The sequence below is a fragment of the Oncorhynchus tshawytscha genome, linkage group LG33 (genome assembly GCF_018296145.1).
Source record: "Oncorhynchus tshawytscha isolate Ot180627B linkage group LG33, Otsh_v2.0, whole genome shotgun sequence".
NCBI classification, from domain to species: Eukaryota; Metazoa; Chordata; class Actinopteri; order Salmoniformes; family Salmonidae; genus Oncorhynchus; species Oncorhynchus tshawytscha.
Genome location: NC_056461.1, coordinates 45,044,320 through 45,070,842, shown reverse-complemented (window position 1 = coordinate 45,070,842; position 26,523 = coordinate 45,044,320). Strand labels below are relative to the sequence as shown.

At 48.6% G+C, this 26,523-nt stretch overlaps 1 protein-coding gene across 3 annotated transcripts in view; it reads right to left on the bottom strand.

Moving 5' to 3' along the window:
- The window catches only part of hspb2 (heat shock protein, alpha-crystallin-related, b2), a 53,248-nt gene extending 26,977 nt beyond the window's left edge, over positions 1-26,271 (bottom strand). The window contains exons 1-3 of one of the 3 annotated variants that reach the window (XR_006080696.1): positions 25,995-26,271; positions 25,554-25,723; positions 24,478-24,667 (exon numbers count right to left, since the gene is read on the bottom strand). Coding sequence is in view for 1 of the 3 variants with exons in the window: in XM_042311439.1 (XP_042167373.1) it covers positions 24,478-24,660; positions 25,987-26,091 (288 nt within the window). In the remaining 2 variants the exon portion in view is untranslated. Of the gene's footprint in view, positions 1-24,477; positions 24,668-25,553; positions 25,724-25,986 lie in introns of all 3 variants that reach the window. The other 2 variants (XR_006080695.1, XM_042311439.1) reach the window with 2 other exon arrangements.
- Between the last annotated feature and the right edge of the window lie 252 nt (positions 26,272-26,523).

Below are 26,523 nucleotides of genomic sequence, written 5' to 3'. Positions count from 1 at the left end.
ACAACCACTCAATAAGTTGACCAGAGTGGCCAACACTGGGACTCAATAAGTTGACCAGAGTGGCCAACACTGGGACAACCACTCAATAAGTTGACTAGAGTGGGTAACACTGGGACAACCACTCAATAAGTTGACCAGAGTGGTCAACACTGGGAAGCAATAAGTTGACCAGAGTGGCCAACACTGGGACTCAATAAGTTGACTAGAGTGGCCAACACTGGGACGCAATAAGTTGACCAGAGTGGCCAACACTGGGACGCAATACGTTGACTAGAGTGGCCAACACTGGGACCCAATAAGTTGAACAGAGTTGCCAACCAACACTGGGACGCAATAGGTTGACCAGAGTGGCCAACACTGGGACGCAATAAGTTGACTAGAGTGGCCAACACTGGGACCCAATAAGTTGACCAGAGTGGCCAACACTGGGACTCAATAAGTTGAACAGAGTTGCCAACACTGGGACGCAATAGGTTGACCAGAGTGGCCAACACTGGGACGCAATAAGTTGACCAGAGTGGCCAACACTGGGACTCAATAAGTTGACCAGAGTGGCCAACACTGGGACTCAATAAGTTGACCAGAGTGGCCAACACAGGGAAAACTCCTCAATAAGTAAACCAAAGTGGCCAACACTGGGACAACCACTCAATAAGTTTACTAGAGTGGCCAACACTGGGCAAACAACTCAATAAGTTGACCAGAGTGGCCAACACTGGGACTCAATAAGTTGACCAGAGTGGCCAACACTGGGACTCAATAAGTTGACCAGAGTGGCCAACACTGGGACTCAATAAGTTGACCAGAGTGGCCAACACTGGACTCAATAAATTGACCAGAGTGGCCAACACTGGGACGCAATAAGTTGACCAGAGTGGCCAACACTGGGACGCAATAAGTTGACCAGAGTGGCCAACACTGGGACTCAATAAGTTGACTAGAGTGGCCAACACTGGGAAAACTCCTCAATAAGTAAACCAAAGTGGCCAACACTGGGACGCGATAAGTTGACTAGAGTGGCCAACACTGGGAAGCAATAAGTTGACCAGAGTGGCCAATACTGGGACAACTCCTCAATAAGTTGACTAGAGTGGCAAACACTGGGACTCAAAAAGTTGACCAGAGTGGCCAACACTGGGACGCAATGAGTTGACTAGAGTGGCCAACACTGGGACGCAATAAGTTGACTAGAGTGGCCAATACTGAGACGCAATAAGTTGACCAGAGTGGCCAACACTGGGACTCAATAAGTTGACCAGAGTGGCCAACACTGGGACTCAATAAGTTGACCAGAGTGGCCAACACTGGGACGCAATAAGTTGACCAGAGTGGCCAACACTGGGACTCAATATGTTGACTAGAGTGGCCAACACTGGGGCTCAATAAGTTGACCAGAGTGGCCAACACTGGGACTTAATAAGTTGACCAGAGTGGCCAACACTGGGACAACAACTCAATAAGTTGATCAGAGTGGCCAACACTGGGATGCAATAAGTTGACCAGAGTGGCCAACACTGGGACAACCACGCAATAATTTGACCAGAGTGGCCAACACTGGGACTCAATAAGTTGACCAGAGTGGCCAACACTGGGACAACCACTCAATAAGTTGACCAGAGTGGCCAACAATGGGACAACCACAATAAGTTGACCAGAGTGGCCAACACTGGGACGCAATAAGTTGACTAGAGTGGCCAACACTGGGACTCAATAAGTTGACCAGAGTGGCCAACACGGGGACAACCACTCAATAAGTTGACTAGAGTGGGTAACACTGGGACAACCACTCAATAAGTTGACCAGAGTGGTCAACACTGGGAAGCAATAAGTTGACCAGAGTGGCCAACACTGGGACTCAATAAGTTGACTAGAGTGGCCAACACTGGGACGCAATAAGTTGACCAGAGTGGCCAACACTGGGACGCAATAAGTTGACTAGAGTGGCCAACACTGGGACGCAATAAGTTGACCAGAGTGGCCAACACTGGGACGCAATAAGTTGACCAGAGTGGCCAACACTGGGACTCAATAAGTTGACTAGAGTGGCCAACACTGGGAAAACTCCTCAATAAGTAAACCAAAGTGGCCAACACTGGGACGCGATAAGTTGACTAGAGTGGCCAACACTGGGAAGCAATAAGTTGACCAGAGTGGCCAACACTGGGACAACTCCTCAATAAGTTGACCAGAGTGGCAAACACTGGGACTCAAAAAGTTGACCAGAGTGGCCAACACTGGGACGCAATGAGTTGACTAGAGTGGCCAACACTGGGACGCAATAAGTTGACTAGAGTGGCCAATACTGAGACGCAATAAGTTGACCAGAGTGGCCAACACTGGGACTCAATAAGTTGACCAGAGTGGCCAACACTGGGACTCAATAAGTTGACCAGAGTGGCCAACACTGGGACAACCACTCAATAAGTTGACCAGAGTGGCCAACACTGGGACGCAATAAGTTGACTAGAGTGGCCAACACTGGGACTCAATAAGTTGACCAGAGTGGCCAACACTGGGACTCAATAAGTTGACCAGAGTGGCCAACACTGGGACAACCACTCAATAAGTTGACTAGAGTGGCCAACACTGGGACAACCACTCAATAAGTTGACCAGAGTGGTCAACACTGGGAAGCAATAAGTTGACCAGAGTGGCCAACACTGGGACGCAATAAGTTGACCAGAGTGGCCAACACTGGCACGCAATAAGTTGACCAGAGTGGCCAACACTGGGACGCAATAAGTTGACTAGAGTGGCCAACACTGGGACGCAATAAGTTGACCAGAGTGGCCAACACTGGGACGCAATAAGTTGACTAGAGTGGCCAACACTGGGAAAACCACTCAATAAGTTTACTAGAGTGGCCAACACTGGGCAAACAACTCAATAAGTTGACCAGAGTGGCCAACACTGGGACTCAATAAGTTGACCAGAGTGGCCAACACTGGGACAACCACTCAATAAGTTGACTAGAGTGGGTAACACTGGGACAACCACTCAATAAGTTGACCAGAGTGGTCAACACTGGGAAGCAATAAGTTGACCAGAGTGGCCAACACTGGGAAAACCACTCAATAAGTTTACTAGAGTGGCCAACACTGGGCAAACAACTCAATAAGTTGACCAGAGTGGCCAACACTGGGACGCAATAATTTGACCAGAGTTGCCAACACTGGGACGCAATAAGTTGACTAGAGTGGCCAACACTGGGACTCAATAAGTTGACCAGAGTGGCCAACACTGGGACAACCACAATAAGTTGACCAGAGTGGCCAACACTGGGACGCAATAAGTTGACTAGAGTGGCCAACACTGGGACTCAATAAGTTGACCAGAGTGGCCAACACTGGGACAACCACTCAATAAGTTGACCAGAGTGGCCAACACTGGGACTCAATAAGTTGACCAGAGTGGCCAACACTGGGACAACCACTCAATAAGTTGACTAGAGTGGCCAACACTGGGACAACCACTCAATAAGTTGACCAGAGTGGTCAACACTGGGAAGCAATAAGTTGACCAGAGTGGCCAACACTGGGAAAACCACTCAATAAGTTTACTAGAGTGGCCAACACTGGGCAAACAACTCAATAAGTTGACCAGAGTGGCCAACACTGGGACGCAATACGTTGAATAGAGTGGCCAACACTGGGACGCAATAAGTTGACTAGAGTGGCCAACACTGGGACGCAATAAGTTGACTAGAGTGGCCAACACTGGGACGCAATAATTTGACCAGAGTGGCCAACACTGGGACGCAATAAGTTGACTAGAGTGGCCAACACTGGGACTCAATAAGTTGACCAGAGTGGCCAACACTGGGACAACCACAATAAGTTGACCAGAGTGGCCAACACTGGGACGCAATAAGTTGACTAGAGTGGCCAACACTGGGACTCAATAAGTTGACCAGAGTGGCCAACACTGGGACAACCACTCAATAAGTTGACCAGAGTGGCCAACACTGGGACTCAATAAGTTGACCAGAGTGGCCAACACTGGGACAACCACTCAATAAGTTGACTAGAGTGGGTAACACTGGGACAACCACTCAATAAGTTGACCAGAGTGGTCAACACTGGGAAGCAATAAGTTGACCAGAGTGGCCAACACTGGGAAAACCACTCAATAAGTTTACTAGAGTGGCCAACACTGGGCAAACAACTCAATAAGTTGACCAGAGTGGCCAACACTGGGACTCAATAAGTTGACCAGAGTGGCCAACACTGGGACTCAATAAGTTGACCAGAGTGGCCAACACTGGGACGCAATAAGTTGACTAGAGTGGCCAACACTGGGACGCAATACGTTGACTAGAGTGGCCAACACTGGGACGCAATAAGTTGACTAGAATGGCCAACACTGGGACGCAATAAGTTGACTAGAGTGGCCAACACTGGGACGCAATAAGTTGACCAGAGTGGCCAACACTGGGACGCAATAAGTTGACCAGAGTTGCCAACACTGGGACGCAATAAGTTGACTAGAGTGGCCAACACTGGGACTCAATAAGACCAGAGTGGCCAACACTGGGACAACCACAATAAGTTGACCAGAGTGGCCAACACTGGGACGCAATAAGTTGACCAGAGTGGCCAACACTGGGACTCAATAAGTTGACCAGAGTGGCCAACACTGGGACAACCACTCAATAAGTTGACCAGAGTGGCCAACACTGGGACTCAATAAGTGACCAGAGTGGCCAACACTGGGACAACCACTCAATAAGTTGACTAGAGTGGCCAACACTGGGACAACCACTCAATAAGTTGACCAGAGTGGTCAACACTGGGAAGCAATAAGTTGACCAGAGTAGTGGCCAACACTGGGAAAACCACTCAATAAGTTTACTAGAGTGGCCAACACTGGGCAAACAACTCAATAAGTTGACCAGAGTGGCCAACACTGGGACTCAATAAGTTGACCAGAGTGGCCAACACTGGGACTCAATAAATTGACCAGAGTGGCCAACACTGGGACGCAATAAGTTGACCAGAGTGGCCAACACTGGGACGCAATAAGTTGACCACAGTGGCCAACACTGGGACTCAATAAGTTGACTAGAGTGGCCAACACTGGGAAAACTCCTCAATAAGTAAACCAAAGTGGCCAACACTGGGACGCGATAAGTTGACTAGAGTGGCCAACACTGGGAAGCAATAAGTTGACCAGAGTGGCCAATACCGGGACAACTCCTCAATAAGTTGACTAGAGTGGCAAACACTGGGACTCAAAAAGTTGACCAGAGTGGCCAACACTGGGACGCAATGAGTTGACTAGAGTGGCCAACACTGGGACGCAATAAGTTGACTGGAGTGGCCAACACTGGGACGCAATAATTTGACCAGAGTGGCCAACACTGGGACGCAATAAGTTGACTAGAGTGGCCAACACTGGGACTCAATAAGTTGACCAGAGTGGCCAACACTGGGACAACCACAATAAGTTGACCAGAGTGGCCAACACTGGGACGCAATAAGTTGACTAGAGTGGCCAACACTGGGACTCAATAAGTTGACCAGAGTGGCCAACACTGGGACAACCACTCAATAAGGACCAGAGTGGCCAACACTGGGACTCAATAAGTTGACCAGAGTGGCCAACACTGGGACAACCACTCAATAAGTTGACTAGAGTGGGTAACACTGGGACAACCACTCAATAAGTTGACCAGAGTGGTCAACACTGGGAAGCAATAAGTTGACCAGAGTGGCCAACACTGGGAAAACCACTCAATAAGTTTACTAGAGTGGCCAACACTGGGCAAACAACTCAATAAGTTGACCAGAGTGGCCAACACTGGGACGCAATACGTTGACTAGAGTGGCCAACACTGGGACGCAATAAGTTGACTAGAGTGGCCAACACTGGGACGCAATAAGTTGACTAGAGTGGCCAACACTGGGACGCAATAAGTTGACTAGAGTGGCCAACACTGGGACGCAATAAGTTGACCAGAGTGGCCAACACTGGGAAAACCACTCAATAAGTTTACTAGAGTGGCCAACACTGGGCAAACAACTCAATAAGTTGACCAGAGTGGCCAACACTGGGACTCAATAAGTTGACCAGAGTGGCCAACACTGGGACTCAATAAGTTGACCAGAGTGGCCAACACTGGGACGCAATAAGTTGACCAGAGTGGCCAACACTGGGACGCAATAATTGACCAGAGTGGCCAACACTGGGACGCAATAAGTTGACCAGAGTGGCCAACACTGGGACTCAATAAGTTGACCAGAGTGGCCAACACTGGGACAACCACAATAAGTTGACCAGAGTGGCCAACACTGGGACGCAATAAGTTGACTAGAGTGGCCAACACTGGGACTCAATAAGTTGACCAGAGTGGCCAACACTGGGACAACCACTCAATAAGTTGACCAGAGTGGCCAACACTGGGACTCAATAAGTTGACCAGAGTGGCCAACACTGGGACAACCACTCAATAAGTTGACTAGAGTGGGTAACACTGGGACAACCACTCAATAAGTTGACCAGAGTGGCCAACACTGGGACGCAATAAGTTGACCAGAGTGGCCAACACTGGGAAAACCACTCAATAAGTTTACTAGAGTGGCCAACACTGGGAAACAACTCAATAAGTTGACCAGAGTGGCCAACACTGGGACTCAATAAGTTGACCAGAGTGGCCAACACTGGGACTCAATAAGTTGACCAGAGTGGCCAACACTGGGACGCAATAAGTTGACTAGAGTGGCCAACACTGGGACGCAATAATTGACCAGAGTTGCCAACACTGGGACGCAATAAGTTGACTAGAGTGGCCAACACTGGGACTCAATAAGTTGACCAGAGTGGCCAACACTGGGACAACCACAATAAGTTGACCAGAGTGGCCAACACTGGGACGCAATAAGTTGACTAGAGTGGCCAACACTGGGACTCAATAAGTTGACCAGAGTGGCCAACACTGGGACAACCACTCAATAAGTTGACCAGAGTGGCCAACACTGGGACTCAATAAGTTGACCAGAGTGGCCAACACTGGGACAACCACTCAATAAGTTGACTAGAGTGGGTAACACTGGGACAACCACTCAATAAGTTGACCAGAGTGGTCAACACTGGGAAGCAATAAGTTGACCAGAGTGGCCAACACTGGGAAAACCACTCAATAAGTTTACTAGAGTGGCCAACACTGGGCAAACAACTCAATAAGTTGACCAGAGTGGCCAACACTGGGACGCAATAAGTTGACTAGAGTGGCCAACACTGGGACGCAATAAGTTGACTAGAGTGGCCAACACTGGGACGCAATAAGTTGACTAGAGTGGCCAACACTGGGACGCAATAATTTGACCAGAGTGGCCAACACTGGGACGCAATAAGTTGACTAGAGTGGCCAACACTGGGACTCAATAAGTTGACCAGAGTGGCCAACACTGGGACAACCACAATAAGTTGACCAGAGTGGCCAACACTGGGACGCAATAAGTTGACTAGAGTGGCCAACACTGGGACTCAATAAGTTGACCAGAGTGGCCAACACTGGGACAACCACTCAATAAGTTGACCAGAGTGGCCAACACTGGGACTCAATAAGTTGACCAGAGTGGCCAACACTGGGACAACCACTCAATAAGTTGACTAGAGTGGGTAACACTGGGACAACCACTCAATAAGTTGACCAGAGTGGTCAACACTGGGAAGCAATAAGTTGACCAGAGTGGCCAACACTGGGAAAACCACTCAATAAGTTTACTAGAGTGGCCAACACTGGGCAAACAACTCAATAAGTTGACCAGAGTGGCCAACACTGGGACTCAATAAGTTGACCAGAGTGGCCAACACTGGGACTCAATAAGTTGACCAGAGTGGCCAACACTGGGACGCAATAAGTTGACTAGAGTGGCCAACACTGGGACGCAATACGTTGACTAGAGTGGCCAACACTGGGACGCAATAAGTTGACTAGAATGGCCAACACTGGGACGCAATAAGTTGACTAGAGTGGCCAACACTGGGACGCAATAAGTTGACTAGAGTGGCCAACACTGGGCCAACACTGGGACGCAATAAGTTGACTAGAGTGGCCAACACTGGGACTCAATAAGTTGACCAGAGTGGCCAACACTGGGACAACCACAATAAGTTGACCAGAGTGGCCAACACTGGGACGCAATAAGTTGACTAGAGTGGCCAACACTGGGACTCAATAAGTTGACCAGAGTGGCCAACACTGGGACAACCACTCAATAAGTTGACCAGAGTGGCCAACACTGGGACTCAATAAGTTGACCAGAGTGGCCAACACTGGGACAACCACTCAATAAGTTGACTAGAGTGGGTAACACTGGGACAACCACTCAATAAGTTGACCAGAGTGGTCAACACTGGGAAGCAATAAGTTGACCAGAGTGGCCAACACTGGGAAAACCACTCAATAAGTTTACTAGAGTGGCCAACACTGGGCAAACAACTCAATAAGTTGACCAGAGTGGCCAACACTGGGACTCAATAAGTTGACCAGAGTGGCCAACACTGGGACTCAATAAATTGACCAGAGTGGCCAACACTGGGACGCAATAAGTTGACCAGAGTGGCCAACACTGGGACGCAATAAGTTGACCACAGTGGCCAACACTGGGACTCAATAAGTTGACTAGAGTGGCCAACACTGGGAAAACTCCTCAATAAGTAAACCAAAGTGGCCAACACTGGGACGCGATAAGTTGACTAGAGTGGCCAACACTGGGAAGCAATAAGTTGACCAGAGTGGCCAATACCGGGACAACTCCTCAATAAGTTGACTAGAGTGGCAAACACTGGGACTCAAAAAGTTGACCAGAGTGGCCAACACTGGGACGCAATGAGTTGACTAGAGTGGCCAACACTGGGACGCAATAAGTTGACTAGAGTGGCCAACACTGGGACGCAATAAGTTGACCAGAGTGGCCAACACTGGGACGCAATAAGTTGACTAGAGTGGCCAACACTGGGACTCAATAAGTTGACCAGAGTGGCCAACACTGGGACAACCACAATAAGTTGACCAGAGTGGCCAACACTGGGACGCAATAAGTTGACTAGAGTGGCCAACACTGGGACTCAATAAGTTGACCAGAGTGGCCAACACTGGGACAACCACTCAATAAGTTGACCAGAGTGGCCAACACTGGGACTCAATAAGTTGACCAGAGTGGCCAACACTGGGACAACCACTCAATAAGTTGACTAGAGTGGGTAACACTGGGACAACCACTCAATAAGTTGACCAGAGTGGTCAACACTGGGAAGCAATAAGTTGACCAGAGTGGCCAACACTGGGAAAACCACTCAATAAGTTTACTAGAGTGGCCAACACTGGGCAAACAACTCAATAAGTTGACCAGAGTGGCCAACACTGGGACGCAATACGTTGACTAGAGTGGCCAACACTGGGACGCAATAAGTTGACTAGAATGGCCAACACTGGGACGCAATAAGTTGACTAGAGTGGCCAACACTGGGACGCAATAAGTTGACTAGAGTGGCCAACACTGGGACGCAATAATTTGACCAGAGTGGCCAACACTGGGAAAACCACTCAATAAGTTTACTAGAGTGGCCAACACTGGGCAAACAACTCAATAAGTTGACCAGAGTGGCCAACACTGGGACTCAATAAGTTGACCAGAGTGGCCAACACTGGGACTCAATAAGTTGACCAGAGTGGCCAACACTGGGACGCAATAAGTTGACTAGAGTGGCCAACACTGGGACTCAATAAGTTGACCAGAGTGGCCAACACTGGGACAACCACAATAAGTTGACCAGAGTGGCCAACACTGGGACGCAATAAGTTGACTAGAGTGGCCAACACTGGGACTCAATAAGTTGACCAGAGTGGCCAACACTGGGACAACCAAATAAGTTGACCAGAGTGGCCAACACTGGGACGCAATAAGTTGACCAGAGTGGCCAACACTGGGACGCAATAAGTTGACTAGAGTGGCCAACACTGGGACGCAATAAGTTGACCAGAGTGGTCAACACTGGGACGCAATAAGTTGACAGAGTGGCCAACACTGGGACGCAATACGTTGACTAGAGTGGCCAACACTGGGACGCAATAAGTTGACCAGAGTGGCCAACACTGGGACAACCAGTTGACCAGAGTGGCCAACACTGGGACGCAATAAGTTGACTAGAGTGGCCAACACTGGGACTCAATAAGTTGACCAGAGTGGCCAACACTGGGACAACCACTCAATAAGTTGACCAGAGTGGCCAACACTGGGACTCAATAAGTTGACCAGAGTGGCCAACACTGGGACAACCACTCAATAAGTTGACTAGAGTGGGTAACACTGGGACAACCACTCAATAAGTTGACCAGAGTGGTCAACACTGGGAAGCAATAAGTTGACCAGAGTGGCCAACACTGGGAAAACCACTCAATAAGTTTACTAGAGTGGCCAACACTGGGCAAACAACAATAAGTTGACCAGAGTGGCCAACACTGGGACGCAATAAGTTGAATAGAGTGGCCAACACTGGGACGCAATAAGTTGACTAGAGTGGCCAACACTGGGACGCAATAAGTTGACTAGAGTGGCCAACACTGGGACAGAGTGGCCAACACTGGGACGCAATAAGTTGACTAGAGTGGCCAACACTGGGACTCAATAAGTTGACCAGAGTGGCCAACACTGGGACAACCACAATAAGTTGACCAGAGTGGCCAACACTGGGACTCAATAAGTTGACCAGAGTGGCCAACACTGGGACTCAATAAGTTGACCAGAGTGGCCAACACTGGGACTCAATAAGTTGACCAGAGTGGCCAACACTGGGACAACCACAATAAGTTGACCAGAGTGGCCAACACTGGGACGCAATAAGTTGACTAGAGTGGCCAACACTGGGACTCAATAAGTTGACCAGAGTGGCCAACACTGGGACAACCACTCAATAAGTTGACCAGAGTGGCCAACACTGGGACTCAATAAGTTGACCAGAGTGGCCAACACTGGGACAACACTGACTAGAGTGGGTAACACTGGGACAACCACTCAATAAGTTGACCAGAGTGGCCAACACTGGGAAAACAATAAGTTGACCAGAGTGGCCAACACTGGGAAAACCACTCAATAAGTTTACTAGAGTGGCCAACACTGGGACAACCACTCAATAAGTTGACCAGAGTGGCCAACACTGGGACGCAATAAGTTGACTGAGTGGCCAACACTGGGACTCAATAAGTTGACCAGAGTGGCCAACACTGGGACTCAATAAGTTGACCAGAGTGGCCAACACTGGGACAACCACTCAATAAGTTGACTAGAGTGGGTAACACTGGGACAACCACTCAATAAGTTGACCAGAGTGGTCAACACTGGGAAGCACCAGAGTGGCCAACACTGGGACGCAATAAGTTGACCAGAGTGGCCAACACTGGGACACGCAATAAGTTGACCAGAGTGGCCAACACTGGGACGCAATAAGTTGACTAGAGTGGCCAACACTGGGACGCAATAAGTTGACCAGAGTGGCCAACACTGGGACGCAATAAGTTGACTAGAGTGGCCAACACTGGGAAAACCAATAAGTTTACTGTGGCCAACACTGGGCAAACAACTCAATAAGTTGACCAGAGTGGCCAACACTGGGACTCAATAAGTTGACCAGAGTGGCCAACACTGGGACAACCACTCAATAAGTTGACTAGAGTGGGTAACACTGGGACAACCACTCAATAAGTTGACCAGAGTGGTCAACACTGGGAAGCAGCAATAAGTTGACCAGAGTGGCCAACACTGGGAAAACCACTCAATAAGTTTACTAGAGTGGCCAACACTGGGCAAACAACTCAATAAGTTGACCAGAGTGGCCAACACTGGGACGCAATAAGTTGACTAGAGTGGCCAACACTGGGACGCAATAAGTTGACTAGAGTGGCCAACACTGGGACGCAATAAGTTGACTAGAGTGGCCAACACTGGGACGCAATAAGTTGACCAGAGTGGCCAACACTGGGACGCAATAAGTTGACTAGAGTGGCCAACACTGGGACTCAATAAGTTGACCAGAGTGGCCAACACTGGGACAACCACAATAAGTTGACCAGAGTGGCCAACACTGGGACTCAATAAGTTGACCAGAGTGGCCAACACTGGGACAACCACTCAATAAGTTGACTAGAGTGGGTAACACTGGGACAACCACTCAATAAGTTGACCAGAGTGGTCAACACTGGGACGCAATAAGTTGACTAGAGTGGCCAACACTGGGACGCAATAAGTTGACTAGAGTGGCCAACACTGGGACGCAATAAGTTGACTAGAGTGGCCAACACTGGGACGCAATAATTTGACCAGAGTGCCAACACTGGGACGCAATAAGTTGACCAGAGTGGCCAACACTGGGACTCAATAAGTTGACCAGAGTGGCCAACACTGGGACAACCACAATAAGTTGACCAGAGTGGCCAACACTGGGACGCAATAAGTTGACTAGAGTGGCCAACACTGGGACTCAATAAGTTGACCAGAGTGGCCAACACTGGGACAACCACAATAAGTTGACCAGAGTGGCCAACACTGGGACTCAATAAGTTGACCAGAGTGGCCAACACTGGGACAACCACTCAATAAGTTGACTAGAGTGGGTAACACTGGGACAACCACTCAATAAGTTGACCAGAGTGGTCAACACTGGGAAGCAATAAGTTGACCAGAGTGGCCAACACTGGGAAAACCACTCAATAAGTTTACTAGAGTGGCCAACACTGGGCAAACAACTCAATAAGTTGACCAGAGTGGCCAACACTGGGACTCAATAAGTTGACCAGAGTGGCCAACACTGGGACTCAATAAATTGACCAGAGTGGCCAACACTGGGACGCAATAAGTTGACCAGAGTGGCCAACACTGGGACGCAATAAGTTGACCAGAGTGGCCAACACTGGGACTCAATAAGTTGACTAGAGTGGCCAACACTGGGAAAACTCCTCAATAAGTAAACCAAAGTGGCCAACACTGGGACGCGATAAGTTGACTAGAGTGGCCAACACTGGGAAGCAATAAGTTGACCAGAGTGGCCAATACCGGGACAACTCCTCAATAAGTTGACTAGAGTGGCAAACACTGGGACTCAAAAAGTTGACCAGAGTGGCCAACACTGGGACGCAATGAGTTGACTAGAGTGGCCAACACTGGGACGCAATAAGTTGACCAGAGTGGCCAATACTGAGACGCAATAAGTTGACCAGAGTGGCCAAAACTGGGACAACCACTCAATAAGTTGACCAGAGTGGCCAACACTGGGACTCAATAAGTTGACCAGAGTGGCCAACACTGGGACAACCACTCAATAAGTTGACTAGAGTGGCCAACACTGGGACAACCACTCAATAAGTTGACCAGAGTGGTCAACACTGGGAAGCAATAAGTTGACCAGAGTGGCCAACACTGGGAAAACCACTCAATAAGTTTACTAGAGTGGCCAACACTGGGCAAACAACTCAATAAGTTGACCAGAGTGGCCAACACTGGGACTCAATAAGTTGACCAGAGTGGCCAACACTGGGACTCAATAAGTTGACCAGAGTGGCCAACACTGGGACGCAATAAGTTGACTAGAGTGGCCAACACTGGGACGCAATACGTTGACTAGAGTGGCCAACACTGGGACGCAATAAGTTGACTAGAATGGCCAACACTGGGACGCAATAAGTTGACTAGAGTGGCCAACACTGGGACGCAATAAGTTGACTAGAGTGGCCAACACTGGGACGCAATAATTTGACCAGAGTGGCCAACACTGGGACTCAATAAGTTGACCAGAGTGGCCAACACTGGGACTCAATAAGTTGACCAGAGTGGCCAACACTGGGACAACCACAATAAGTTGACCAGAGTGGCCAACACTGGGACGCAATAAGTTGACTAGAGTGGCCAACACTGGGACTCAATAAGTTGACCAGAGTGGCCAACACTGGGACAACCACTCAATAAGTTGACCAGAGTGGCCAACACTGGGACTCAATAAGTTGACCAGAGTGGCCAACACTGGGACAACCACTCAATAAGTTGACTAGAGTGGGTAACACTGGGACAACCACTCAATAAGTTGACCAGAGTGGTCAACACTGGGAAGCAATAAGTTGACCAGAGTGGCCAACACTGGGAAAACCACTCAATAAGTTTACTAGAGTGGCCAACACTGGGCAAACAACTCAATAAGTTGACCAGAGTGGCCAACACTGGGACTCAATAAGTTGACCAGAGTGGCCAACACTGGGACTCAATAAATTGACCAGAGTGGCCAACACTGGGACGCAATAAGTTGACCAGAGTGGCCAACACTGGGACGCAATAAGTTGACCACAGTGGCCAACACTGGGACTCAATAAGTTGACTAGAGTGGCCAACACTGGGAAAACTCCTCAATAAGTAAACCAAAGTGGCCAACACTGGGACGCGATAAGTTGACTAGAGTGGCCAACACTGGGAAGCAATAAGTTGACCAGAGTGGCCAATACCGGGACAACTCCTCAATAAGTTGACTAGAGTGGCAAACACTGGGACTCAAAAAGTTGACCAGAGTGGCCAACACTGGGACGCAATGAGTTGACTAGAGTGGCCAACACTGGGACGCAATAAGTTGACTAGAGTGGCCAACACTGGGACGCAATAATTTGACCAGAGTTGCCAACACTGGGACGCAATAAGTTGACTAGAGTGGCCAACACTGGGACTCAATAAGTTGACCAGAGTGGCCAACACTGGGACAACCACAATAAGTTGACCAGAGTGGCCAACACTGGGACGCAATAAGTTGACTAGAGTGGCCAACACTGGGACTCAATAAGTTGACCAGAGTGGCCAACACTGGGACAACCACTCAATAAGTTGACCAGAGTGGCCAACACTGGGACTCAATAAGTTGACCAGAGTGGCCAACACTGGGACAACCACTCAATAAGTTGACTAGAGTGGGTAACACTGGGACAACCACTCAATAAGTTGACCAGAGTGGTCAACACTGGGAAGCAATAAGTTGACCAGAGTGGCCAACACTGGGAAAACCACTCAATAAGTTTACTAGAGTGGCCAACACTGGGCAAACAACTCAATAAGTTGACCAGAGTGGCCAACACTGGGACGCAATACGTTGACTAGAGTGGCCAACACTGGGACGCAATAAGTTGACTAGAATGGCCAACACTGGGACGCAATAAGTTGACTAGAGTGGCCAACACTGGGACGCAATATTGACCAGAGTGGCCAACACTGGGACGCAATAAGTTGACTAGAGTGGCCAACACTGGGACTCAATAAGTTGACCAGAGTGGCCAACACTGGGACAACCACAATAAGTTGACCAGAGTGGCCAACACTGGGACGCAATAAGTTGACTAGAGTGGCCAACACTGGGACTCAATAAGTTGACCAGAGTGGCCAACACTGGGACAACCACTCAATAAGTTGACCAGAGTGGCCAACACTGGGACTCAATAAGTTGACCAGAGTGGCCAACACTGGGACAACCACTCAATAAGTTGACTAGAGTGGGTAACACTGGGACAACCACTCAATAAGTTGACCAGAGTGGTCAACACTGGGACGCAATAAGTTGACTAGAGTGGCCAACACTGGGACGCAATAAGTTGACTAGAGTGGCCAACACTGGGACGCAATAAGTTGACTAGAATGGCCAACACTGGGACGCAATAAGTTGACCAGAGTGGCCAACACTGGGACGCAATAAGTTGACTAGAGTGGCCAACACTGGGACGCAATAATTTGACCAGAGTGGCCAACACTGGGACAACCACAATAAGTTGACCAGAGTGGCCAACACTGGGACGCAATAAGTTGACTAGAGTGGCCAACACTGGGACTCAATAAGTTGACCAGAGTGGCCAACACTGGGACAACCACCAATAAGTTGACCAGAGTGGCCAACACTGGGACTCAATAAGTTGACCAGAGTGGCCAACACTGGGACAACCACTCAATAAGTTGACTAGAGTGGGTAACACTGGGACAACCACTCAATAAGTTGACCAGAGTGGTCAACACTGGGAAGCAATAAGTTGACCAGAGTGGCCAACACTGGGAAAACCACTCAATAAGTTTACTAGAGTGGCCAACACTGGGCAAACAACTCAATAAGTTGACCAGAGTGGCCAACACTGGGACTCAATAAGTTGACCAGAGTGGCCAACACTGGGACTCAATAAATTGACCAGAGTGGCCAACACTGGGACGCAATAAGTTGACCAGAGTGGCCAACACTGGGACGCAATAAGTTGACCAGAGTGGCCAACACTGGGACTCAATAAGTTGACTAGAGTGGCCAACACTGGGAAAACTCCTCAATAAGTAAACCAAAGTGGCCAACACTGGGACGCGATAAGTTGACTAGAGTGGCCAACACTGGGAAGCAATAAGTTGACCAGAGTGGCCAATACCGGGACAACTCCTCAATAAGTTGACTAGAGTGGCAAACACTGGGACTCAAAAAGTTGACCAGAGTGGCCAACACTGGGACGCAATGAGTTGACTAGAGTGGGCAACACTGGGACGCAATAAGTTGACCAGAGTGGCCAATACTGAGACGCAATAAGTTGACCAGAGTGGCCAAAACTGGGACTCAATAAGTTGACCAGAGTGGCCAACACTGGGACTCAATAAGTTGACCAGAGTGGCCAACACTGGGACGCAATAAGTTGACCAGAGTGGCCAACACTGGGACTCAATATGTTGACTAGAGTGGCCAACACTGGGACTCAATAAGTTGACCAGAGTGGCCAACACTGGGACTCAATAAGTTGACCAGAGTGGCCAACACTGGGACAACAACTCAATAAGTTGATCAGAGTGGCCAACACTGGGATGCAATAAGTTGACCAGAGTGGCCAACACTGGGACAACCACTCAATAATTTGACCAGAGTGGCCAACACTGGGACTCAATAAGTTGACCAGAGTGGCCAACACTGGGACAACCACTCAATAAGTTGACCAGAGTGGCCAACAATGGGACTCAATAAGTTGACCAGAGTGGCCAACACTGGGACGCAATAAGTTGACCAGAGTGGCCAACACTGGGACGCAATAAGTTGACTAGAGTGGCCAACACTGGGACGCAATAAGTTGACCAGAGTGGTCAACACTGGGACGCAATAAGTTGACGAGAGTGGCCAACACTGGGACGCAATACGTTGACTAGAGTGGCCAACACTGGGACGCAATAGTTGACCAGAGTGGCCAACACTGGGACAACCACAATAAGTTGACCAGAGTGGCCAACACTGGGACGCAATAAGTTGACTAGAGTGGCCAACACTGGGACTCAATAAGTTGACCAGAGTGGCCAACACTGGGACAACCACTCAATAAGTTGACCAGAGTGGCCAACACTGGGACTCAATAAGTTGACCAGAGTGGCCAACACTGGGACAACCACTCAATAAGTTGACTAGAGTGGCCAACACTGGGACAACCACTCAATAAGTTGACCAGAGTGGTCAACACTGGGAAGCAATAAGTTGACCAGAGTGGCCAACACTGGGACTCAATAAGTTGACTAGAGTGGCCAACACTGGGACGCAATAAGTTGACCAGAGTGGCCAACACTGGGACGCAATAAGTTGACTAGAGTGGCCAACACTGGGACCCAATAAGTTGAACAGAGTTGCCAACACTGGGACGCAATAGGTTGACCAGAGTGGCCAACACTGGGACAAGTTGACTAGAGTGGCCAACACTGGGACCCAATAAGTTGACCAGAGTGGCCAACACTGGGACTCAATAAGTTGAACAGAGTTGCCAACACTGGGACGCAATAGGTTGACCAGAGTGGCCAACACTGGGACGCAATAAGTTGACCAGAGTGGCCAACACTGGGACTCAATAAGTTGACCAGAGTGGCCAACACTGGGACTCAATAAGTTGACCAGAGTGGCCAACACAGGGAAAACTCCTCAATAAGTAAACCAAAGTGGCCAACACTGGGACAACCACTCAATAAGTTTACTAGAGTGGCCAACACTGGGCAAACAACTCAATAAGTTGACCAGATTGGCCAACACTGGGACTCAATAAGTTGACCAGAGTGGCCAACACTGGGACTCAATAAGTTGACCAGAGTGGCCAACACTGGGACTCAATAAGTTGACCAGAGTGGCCAACACTGGGACTCAATAAATTGACCAGAGTGGCCAACACTGGGACGCAATAAGTTGACCAGAGTGGCCAACACTGGGACGCAATAAGTTGACCAGAGTGGCCAACACTGGGACTCAATAAGTTGACTAGAGTGGCCAACACTGGGAAAACTCCTCAATAAGTAAACCAAAGTGGCCAACACTGGGACGCGATAAGTTGACTAGAGTGGCCAACACTGGGATGCAATAAGTTGACCAGAGTGGCCAATACCGGGACAACTCCTCAATAAGTTGACTAGAGTGGCAAACACTGGGACTCAAAATGTTGACCAGAGTGGCCAACACTGGGACGCAATGAGTTGACTAGAGTGGCCAACACTGGGACGCAATAAGTTGACTAGAGTGGCCAATACTGAGACGCAATAAGTTGACCAGAGTGGCCAACACTGGGACTCAATAAGTTGACCAGAGTGGCCAACACTGGGACTCAATAAGTTGACCAGAGTGGCCAACACTGGGACGCAATAAGTTGACCAGAGTGGCCAACACTGGGACACAATATGTTGACTAGAGTGGCCAACACTGGGACTCAATAAGTTGACCAGAGTGGCCAACACTGGGACTCAATAAGTTGACCAGAGTGGCCAACACTGGGACAACAACTCAATAAGTTGATCAGAGTGGCCAACACTGGGATGCAATAAGTTGACCAGAGTGGCCAACACTGGGACAACCACTCAATAATTTGACCAGAGTGGCCAACACTGGGACTCAATAAGTTGACCAGAGGTGGCCAACACTGGGACAACCACTCAATAAGTTGACCAGAGTGGCCAACAATGGGACTCAATAAGTTGACCAGAGTGGCCAACACTGGGACGCAATAAGTTGACCAGAGTGGCCAACACTGGGACGCAATAAGTTGACTAGAGTGGCCAACACTGGGACGCAATAAGTTGACCAGAGTGGTCAACACTGGGACGCAATAAGTTGACGAGTGGCCAACACTGGGACGCAATACGTTGACTAGAGTGGCCAACACTGGGACACAATAAGTTGACCAGAGTGGTCAACACTGGGACGCAATAAGTTGACGAGAGTGGCCAACACTGGGACGCAATACGTTGACTAGAGTGGCCAACACTGGGACGCAATAAGTTGACCAGAGTGGCCAACACTGGGACAACCACAATAAGTTGACCAGAGTGGCCAACACTGGGACGCAATAAGTTGACCAGACTGGCCAACACTGGGACTCAATAAGTTGACTAGAGTGGCCAACACTGGGACTCAATAAGTTGACCAGAGTTGCCAACACTGGGACGCAATACGTTGACTAGAGTGGCCAACACTGGGACGCAATAAGTTGACCAGAGTGGCCAACACTGGGACTCAATAAGTTGACCAGAGTGGCCAACACTGGGACTCAATAAGTTGACCAGAGTGGCCAACACTGGGACGCAATAAGTTGACTAGAGTGGCCAACACTGGGACTCAATAAGTTGACTAGAGTGGCCAACACTGGGACTCAATAAGTTGACTAGAGTGGCCAACACTGGGACGCAATAAGTTGACTAGAATGGCCAACACTGGGACGCAATAAGTTGACTAGAGTGGCCAACACTGGGACGCAATAATTTGACCAGAGTGGCCAACACTGGGACTCAATAAGTTGACTAGAGTGGCCAACACTGGGACGCAATAAGTTGACTAGAGTGGCCAACACTGGGACGCAATAAGTTGACTAGAGTGGCCAACACTGGGACGCAATAATTTGACCAGAGTGGCCAACACTGGGACGCAATAAGTTGACTAGAGTGGCCAACACTGGGACTCAATAAGTTGACCAGAGTGGCCAACACTGGGACAACCACAATAAGTTGACCAGAGTGACCAACACTGGGACGCAATAAGTTGACTAGAGTGGCCAACACTGGGACTCAATAAGTTGACCAGAGTGGCCAACACTGGGACTCAATAAGTTGACCAGAGTGGCCAACACTGGGACAACCACTCAATAAGTTGACTAGAGTGGGTAACACTGGGACAACCACTCAATAAGTTGACCAGAGTGGTCAACACTGGGAAGCAATAAGTTGACCAGAGTGGCCAACACTGGGACGCAATAAGTTGACCAGAGTGGCCAACACTGGGACGCAATAAGTTGACCAGAGTGGCCAACACTGGGACGCAATAAGTTGACTAGAGTGGCCAACACTGGGACGCAATAAGTTGACCAGAGTGGCCAACACTGGGACGCAATAAGTTGACTAGAGTGGCCAACACTGGGACGCAATACGTTGACTAGAGTGGCCAACACTGGGACGCAATAAGTTGACTAGAATGGCCAACACTGGGATGCAATAAGTTGACTAGAGTGGCCAACACTGGGACTCAATAAGTTGACCAGAGTGGCCAACACTGGGACAACCACAATAAGTTGACCAGAGTGGCCAACACTGGGACGCAATAAGTTGACTAGAGTGGCCAACACTGGGACTCAATAAGTTGACCAGAGTGGCCAACACTGGGACAACCACTCAATAAGTTGACCAGAGTGGCCAACACTGGGACTCAATAAGTTGACCAGAGTGGCCAACACTGGGACAACCACTCAATAAGTTGACTAGAGTGGGTAACACTGGGACAACCACTCAATAAGTTGACCAGAGTGGCCAACACTGGGACTCAATAAGTTGACTAGAGTGGCCAACACTGGGACGCAATAAGTTGACCAGAGTGGTCAACACTGGGACGCAATAAGTTGACGAGAGTGGCCAACACTGGGACGCAATACGTTGACTAGAGTGGCCAACACTGGGACACAATAAGTTGACCAAAGTGGTCAACACTGGGACGCAATAAGTTGACGAGAGTGGCCAACACTGGGACGCAATACGTTGACTAGAGTGGCCAACACTGGGACGCAATAAGTTGACCAGAGTGGCCAACACTGGGACAACCACAATAAGTTGACCAGAGTGGCCAACACTGGGACGCAATAAGTTGACCAGACTGGCCAACACTGGGACTCAATAAGTTGACTAGAGTGGCCAACACTGGGACTCAATAAGTTGACCAGAGTTGCCAACACTGGGACGCAATACGTTGACTAGAGTGGCCAACACTGGGACGCAATAAGTTGACCAGAGTGGCCAACACTGGGACTCAATAAGTTGACCAGAGTGGCCAACACTGGGACTCAATAAGTTGACCAGAGTGGCCAACACTGGGACGCAATAAGTTGACTAGAGTGGCCAACACTGGGACTCAATAAGTTGACTAGAGTGGCCAACACTGGGACTCAATAAGTTGACTAGAGTGGCCAACACTGGGACGCAATAAGTTGACTAGAATGGCCAACACTGGGACGCAATAAGTTGACTAGAGTGGCCAACACTGGGACGCAATAATTTGACCAGAGTGGCCAACACTGGGACTCAATAAGTTGACTAGAGTGGCCAACACTGGGACGCAATAAGTTGACTAGAGTGGCCAACACTGGGACGCAATAAGTTGACTAGAGTGGCCAACACTGGGACGCAATAATTTGACCAGAGTGGCCAACACTGGGACGCAATAAGTTGACTAGAGTGGCCAACACTGGGACTCAATAAGTTGACCAGAGTGGCCAACACTGGGACAACCACAATAAGTTGACCAGAGTGACCAACACTGGGACGCAATAAGTTGACTAGAGTGGCCAACACTGGGACTCAATAAGTTGACCAGAGTGGCCAACACTGGGACTCAATAAGTTGACCAGAGTGGCCAACACTGGGACAACCACTCAATAAGTTGACTAGAGTGGGTAACACTGGGACAACCACTCAATAAGTTGACCAGAGTGGTCAACACTGGGATGCAATAAGTTGACCAGAGTGGCCAACACTGGGACGCAATAAGTTGACCAGAGTGGCCAACACTGGGACGCAATAAGTTGACCAGAGTGGCCAACACTGGGACGCAATAAGTTGACTAGAGTGGCCAACACTGGGACGCAATAAGTTGACCAGAGTGGCCAACACTGGGACGCAATAAGTTGACTAGAGTGGCCAACACTGGGACGCAATACGTTGACTAGAGTGGCCAACACTGGGACGCAATAAGTTGACTAGAATGGCCAACACTGGGACGCAATAAGTTGACTAGAGTGGCCAACACTGGGACTCAATAAGTTGACCAGAGTGGCCAACACTGGGACAACCACAATAAGTTGACCAGAGTGGCCAACACTGGGACGCAATAAGTTGACTAGAGTGGCCAACACTGGGACTCAATAAGTTGACCAGAGTGGCCAACACTGGGACAACCACTCAATAAGTTGACCAGAGTGGCCAACACTGGGACTTAATAAGTTGACCAGAGTGGCCAACACTGGGACAACCACTCAATAAGTTGACTAGAGTGGGTAACACTGGGACAACCACTCAATAAGTTGACCAGAGTGGTCAACACTGGGAAGCAATAAGTTGACCAGAGTGGCCAACACTGGGACTCAATAAGTTGACTAGAGTGACCAACACTGGGACGCAATAAGTTGACCAGAGTGGCCAACACTGGGACTCAATAAGTTGAACAGAGTTGCCAACACTGGGATGCAATAGGTTGACCAGAGTGGCCAACACTGGGACGCAATAAGTTGACTAGAGTGGCCAACACTGGGACTCAATAAGTTGAACAGAGTTGCCAACACTGGGACGCAATAGGTTGACCAGAGTGGCCAACACTGGGACGCAATAAGTTGACCAGAGTGGCCAACACTGGGACTCAATAAGTTGACCAGAGTGGCCAACACTGGGACTCAATAAGTTGACCAGAGTGGCCAAAACTGGTACTCAATAAGTTGACCAGGGTGGCCAACACTAGGACTCAATAAGTTGACTAGAGTGGCCAACACTGGGACTCAATAAGTTGACTAGAGTGGCCAACACAGGGAAAACTCCTCAATAAGTAAACCAAAGTGGCCAACACTGGGACAACCACTCAATAAGTTTACTAGAGTGGCCAACACTGGGCAAACAACTCAATAGGTTGACCAGAGTGGCCAACACTGGGACTCAATAAGTTGACCAGAGTGGCCAACACTGGGACTCAATAAGTTGACCAGAGTGGCCAACACTGGGACTCAATAAGTTGACCAGAGTGGCCAACACTGGGACTCAATAAATTGACCAGAGTGGCCAACACTGGGACGCAATAAGTTGACCAGAGTGGCAAACACTGGGACGCAATAAGTTGACCAGAGTGGCCAACACTGGGACTCAATAAGTTGACTAGAGGGCCAACACTGGGAAAACTCCTCAATAAGTAAACCAAAGTGGCCAACACTGGGACGCGATAAGTTGACTAGAGTGGCCAACACTGGGAAGCAATAAGTTGACCAGAGTGGCCAACACTGGGACGCAATGAGTTGACTAGAGTGGCCAACACTGGGACGCAATAAGTTGACTAGAGTGGCCAATACTGGGACGCAATAAGTTGACTAGAGTGGCCAATACTGAGACGCAATAAGACCAGAGTGGCCAACACTGGGACTCAATAAGTTGACCAGAGTGGCCAACACTGGGACTCAATAAGTTGACCAGAGTGGCCAACACTGGGACGCAATAAGTTGACCAGAGTGGCCAACACTGGGACTCAATATGTTGACTAGAGTGGCCAACACTGGGACTCAATAAGTTGACCAGAGTGGCCAACACTGGGACTCAATAAGTTGACCAGAGTGGCCAACACTGGGACAACCACTCAATAAGTTGACCAGAGTGGCCAACAATGGGACTCAATAAGTTGACCCGAGTGGCCAACACTGGGACTCAATAAGTTGACCAGAGTGGCCAACACTGGGACTCAATAAGTTGACCAGAGTGGCCAACACTGGGACAACCACTCAATAAGTTGACCAGAGTGGCCAACACTGGGACAACCACTCAATAAGTTGACTAGAGTGGTCAACAATGGGATAACTCCTCAAAAAGTAAACCAAAGTGGCCAACACTGGGACAACTCCTCAATAAGTAAACCAAAGTGGCCAACACTGGGACAACTCCTCAATGAGTTGACCAGAGTGGCCAACAATGGGACAACCACTCAATAAGTTGACTAGAATGGCCAACACTGGGACAACCACTCAATAAGTTGACTAGAGTGGCCAACACTAGGACAACCACTAATAAGTTGACTAGAGTGGCATTCAAAGCCACTTGGTCTTAGAGCATTTCATATTATTCTGTAAGTAAATCAGAGACACTCCATTACGTGTGATACTTCATGTTGTGTTTCTTATTAATTATACATTAATATTAATTTGTTGATGTCCAACAATTTCGTTAGAGGTCAGGGGTTAGAAGTCTTTACCTCCAGTAGGTTGTCGACAGTGCGAACGGTGACTTCATCAGGAGTGAACTGACACACATCCAATCGAACGGTCCACTTCCCTGGCTCCGCCTCTATATCAGAGAAGCCCCGCCCTAGCTGCTTGGTGATTCGTGGACGGACATAGTAACCATGGTACAGGGTGGGGGTGAGGAGGTCCTGGGGGTAAGAGCTGGGGGAGGAGTCAGATATCAGAATCATACAGCTGGGGGAGGAGTCAGATAATAGAATCATATAGCTGGGGGAGGAGTCAGAGAATAAAATCATACAGCTGGGGAGGAGTCAAATAATAGAATCATATAGCTGGGGGAGGAGTCAGATAATAGAATCATATAGATGTGGGAGGAGTCAGATAATAGAATTATATAGCTGGGGGAGGAGTCAGATATTAGAATCATATAGATGTGGGAGGAGTCAGATAATAGAATCATATAGCTGGGGAGGAGTCAGATAATAGAATCAAATAGATGTGGGAGGAGTCAGATAATATAATCATAAAGCTGGGGGAGGAGGAGTCAGATAATAGAATCATATAGATGTGGGAGGAGTCAAATAATAGAATCATATAGCTGGGGGAGGAGTCAGATAATAGAATCATATAGATGGGGAGGAGTCAAATAATAGAATCATATAGCTGGGGGAGGAGTCAAATAATAGAATCATATAGCTGGGTCAGGAGTTAGATAATAGAATCATATAGATGTGGGAGGAGTTAGATAATAGAATCATATAGCTGGGTCAGGAGTTAGATAATATAATCATATAGATGGGGAGGAGTCAAGGTTTACAGTAGTTTGATAGTTCTCTCAGGGCTGGGGGGTAAGAGATTTACAGTAGTTTGATAGTTCTCTCAGGGCTGGGGGGTAAGAGATTTACAGTAGTTTGATAGTTCTCTCAGGGCTGGGGGGTAAGAGATTTACAGTAGTTTGATAGTTCTCTCAGGGCTAGGGGGGGGTAAGAGATTTACAGTAGTTACTATACAACCCAGTGCAGCTGTTGTAGGATGGTGTGTGGGTCTGAAAACATACCTCTGGCTACAAGGCTTAGGAGAAACTCACCCCTGTTATTTTTCTGCCTCTCCTCTAATCAGACATGTTTTTCCATACCCAGTCTCTATGCAGGCTTTACAGCCCTGCGTGTGTGTTCCAGGCTGCCATAGGTTATTATGGAACCCTGTTCAGCTGGACGTTCTATTTATACACACAGTCCTTCTGAGGAGCGGGGTTCCCTAGTTCAGGGGAAAACAATATTGGACATTCATCTCTGTTTTTTATTTATTTATAGTGACTAGTGACACACACACACCACTCACTACTAGTACAGAGATATAGCATGTTAGCTACAGCCAGTGATCCAGTGATAGTTTTATAGCGTAGCCTTCGCTTGATCACAAACTAAATACACCTCTGATTTAAAAACACACAGAGAGACAAAGACAGACAGACAGACAGCGACAGAGAGACAGACAAAAAGCGACAGAGAGAGGGAGATGTTCCTACCCTCTCCAAAGTTCTGGTCGTAGATCCTTCTGGGAGAGTTCAGTTCACACTGAGTACTCATGGGATATGCATGAGGCACCGTCCGCTCCGCCATCATGACTCAATGACTGACAGAAGGAGAAAGAGAGAGTGAGGCAGATGGAGGGAGGGAGGGAGTAAGGGGATAGAGAGTGAGGGTACGAACGAGGACAAGGAGAGGAGAGGGAACAGGGGGAGTTTATCCAAAAGAATGTTTTGGCTCCACGGAGATTGATAAAAAGGCTGCAAATAGAGTACACACACACATTCTACTCCATTTAGCTCAGACACAATAGCAGACTAATAACAGACTAATAACAGACTAACAACAGACTAATAACAGAATAATAACAGACTAATAACAGACTGACAACAGACTAATAGCAGACTAATAACAGACTAATAGCAGACTAATAACAGAATAATAACAGACTAATAAGACTGACAACAGACTAATAGCAGACTAATAACATACTAATAACAGACTAACAACAGACTAATAGCAGACTAA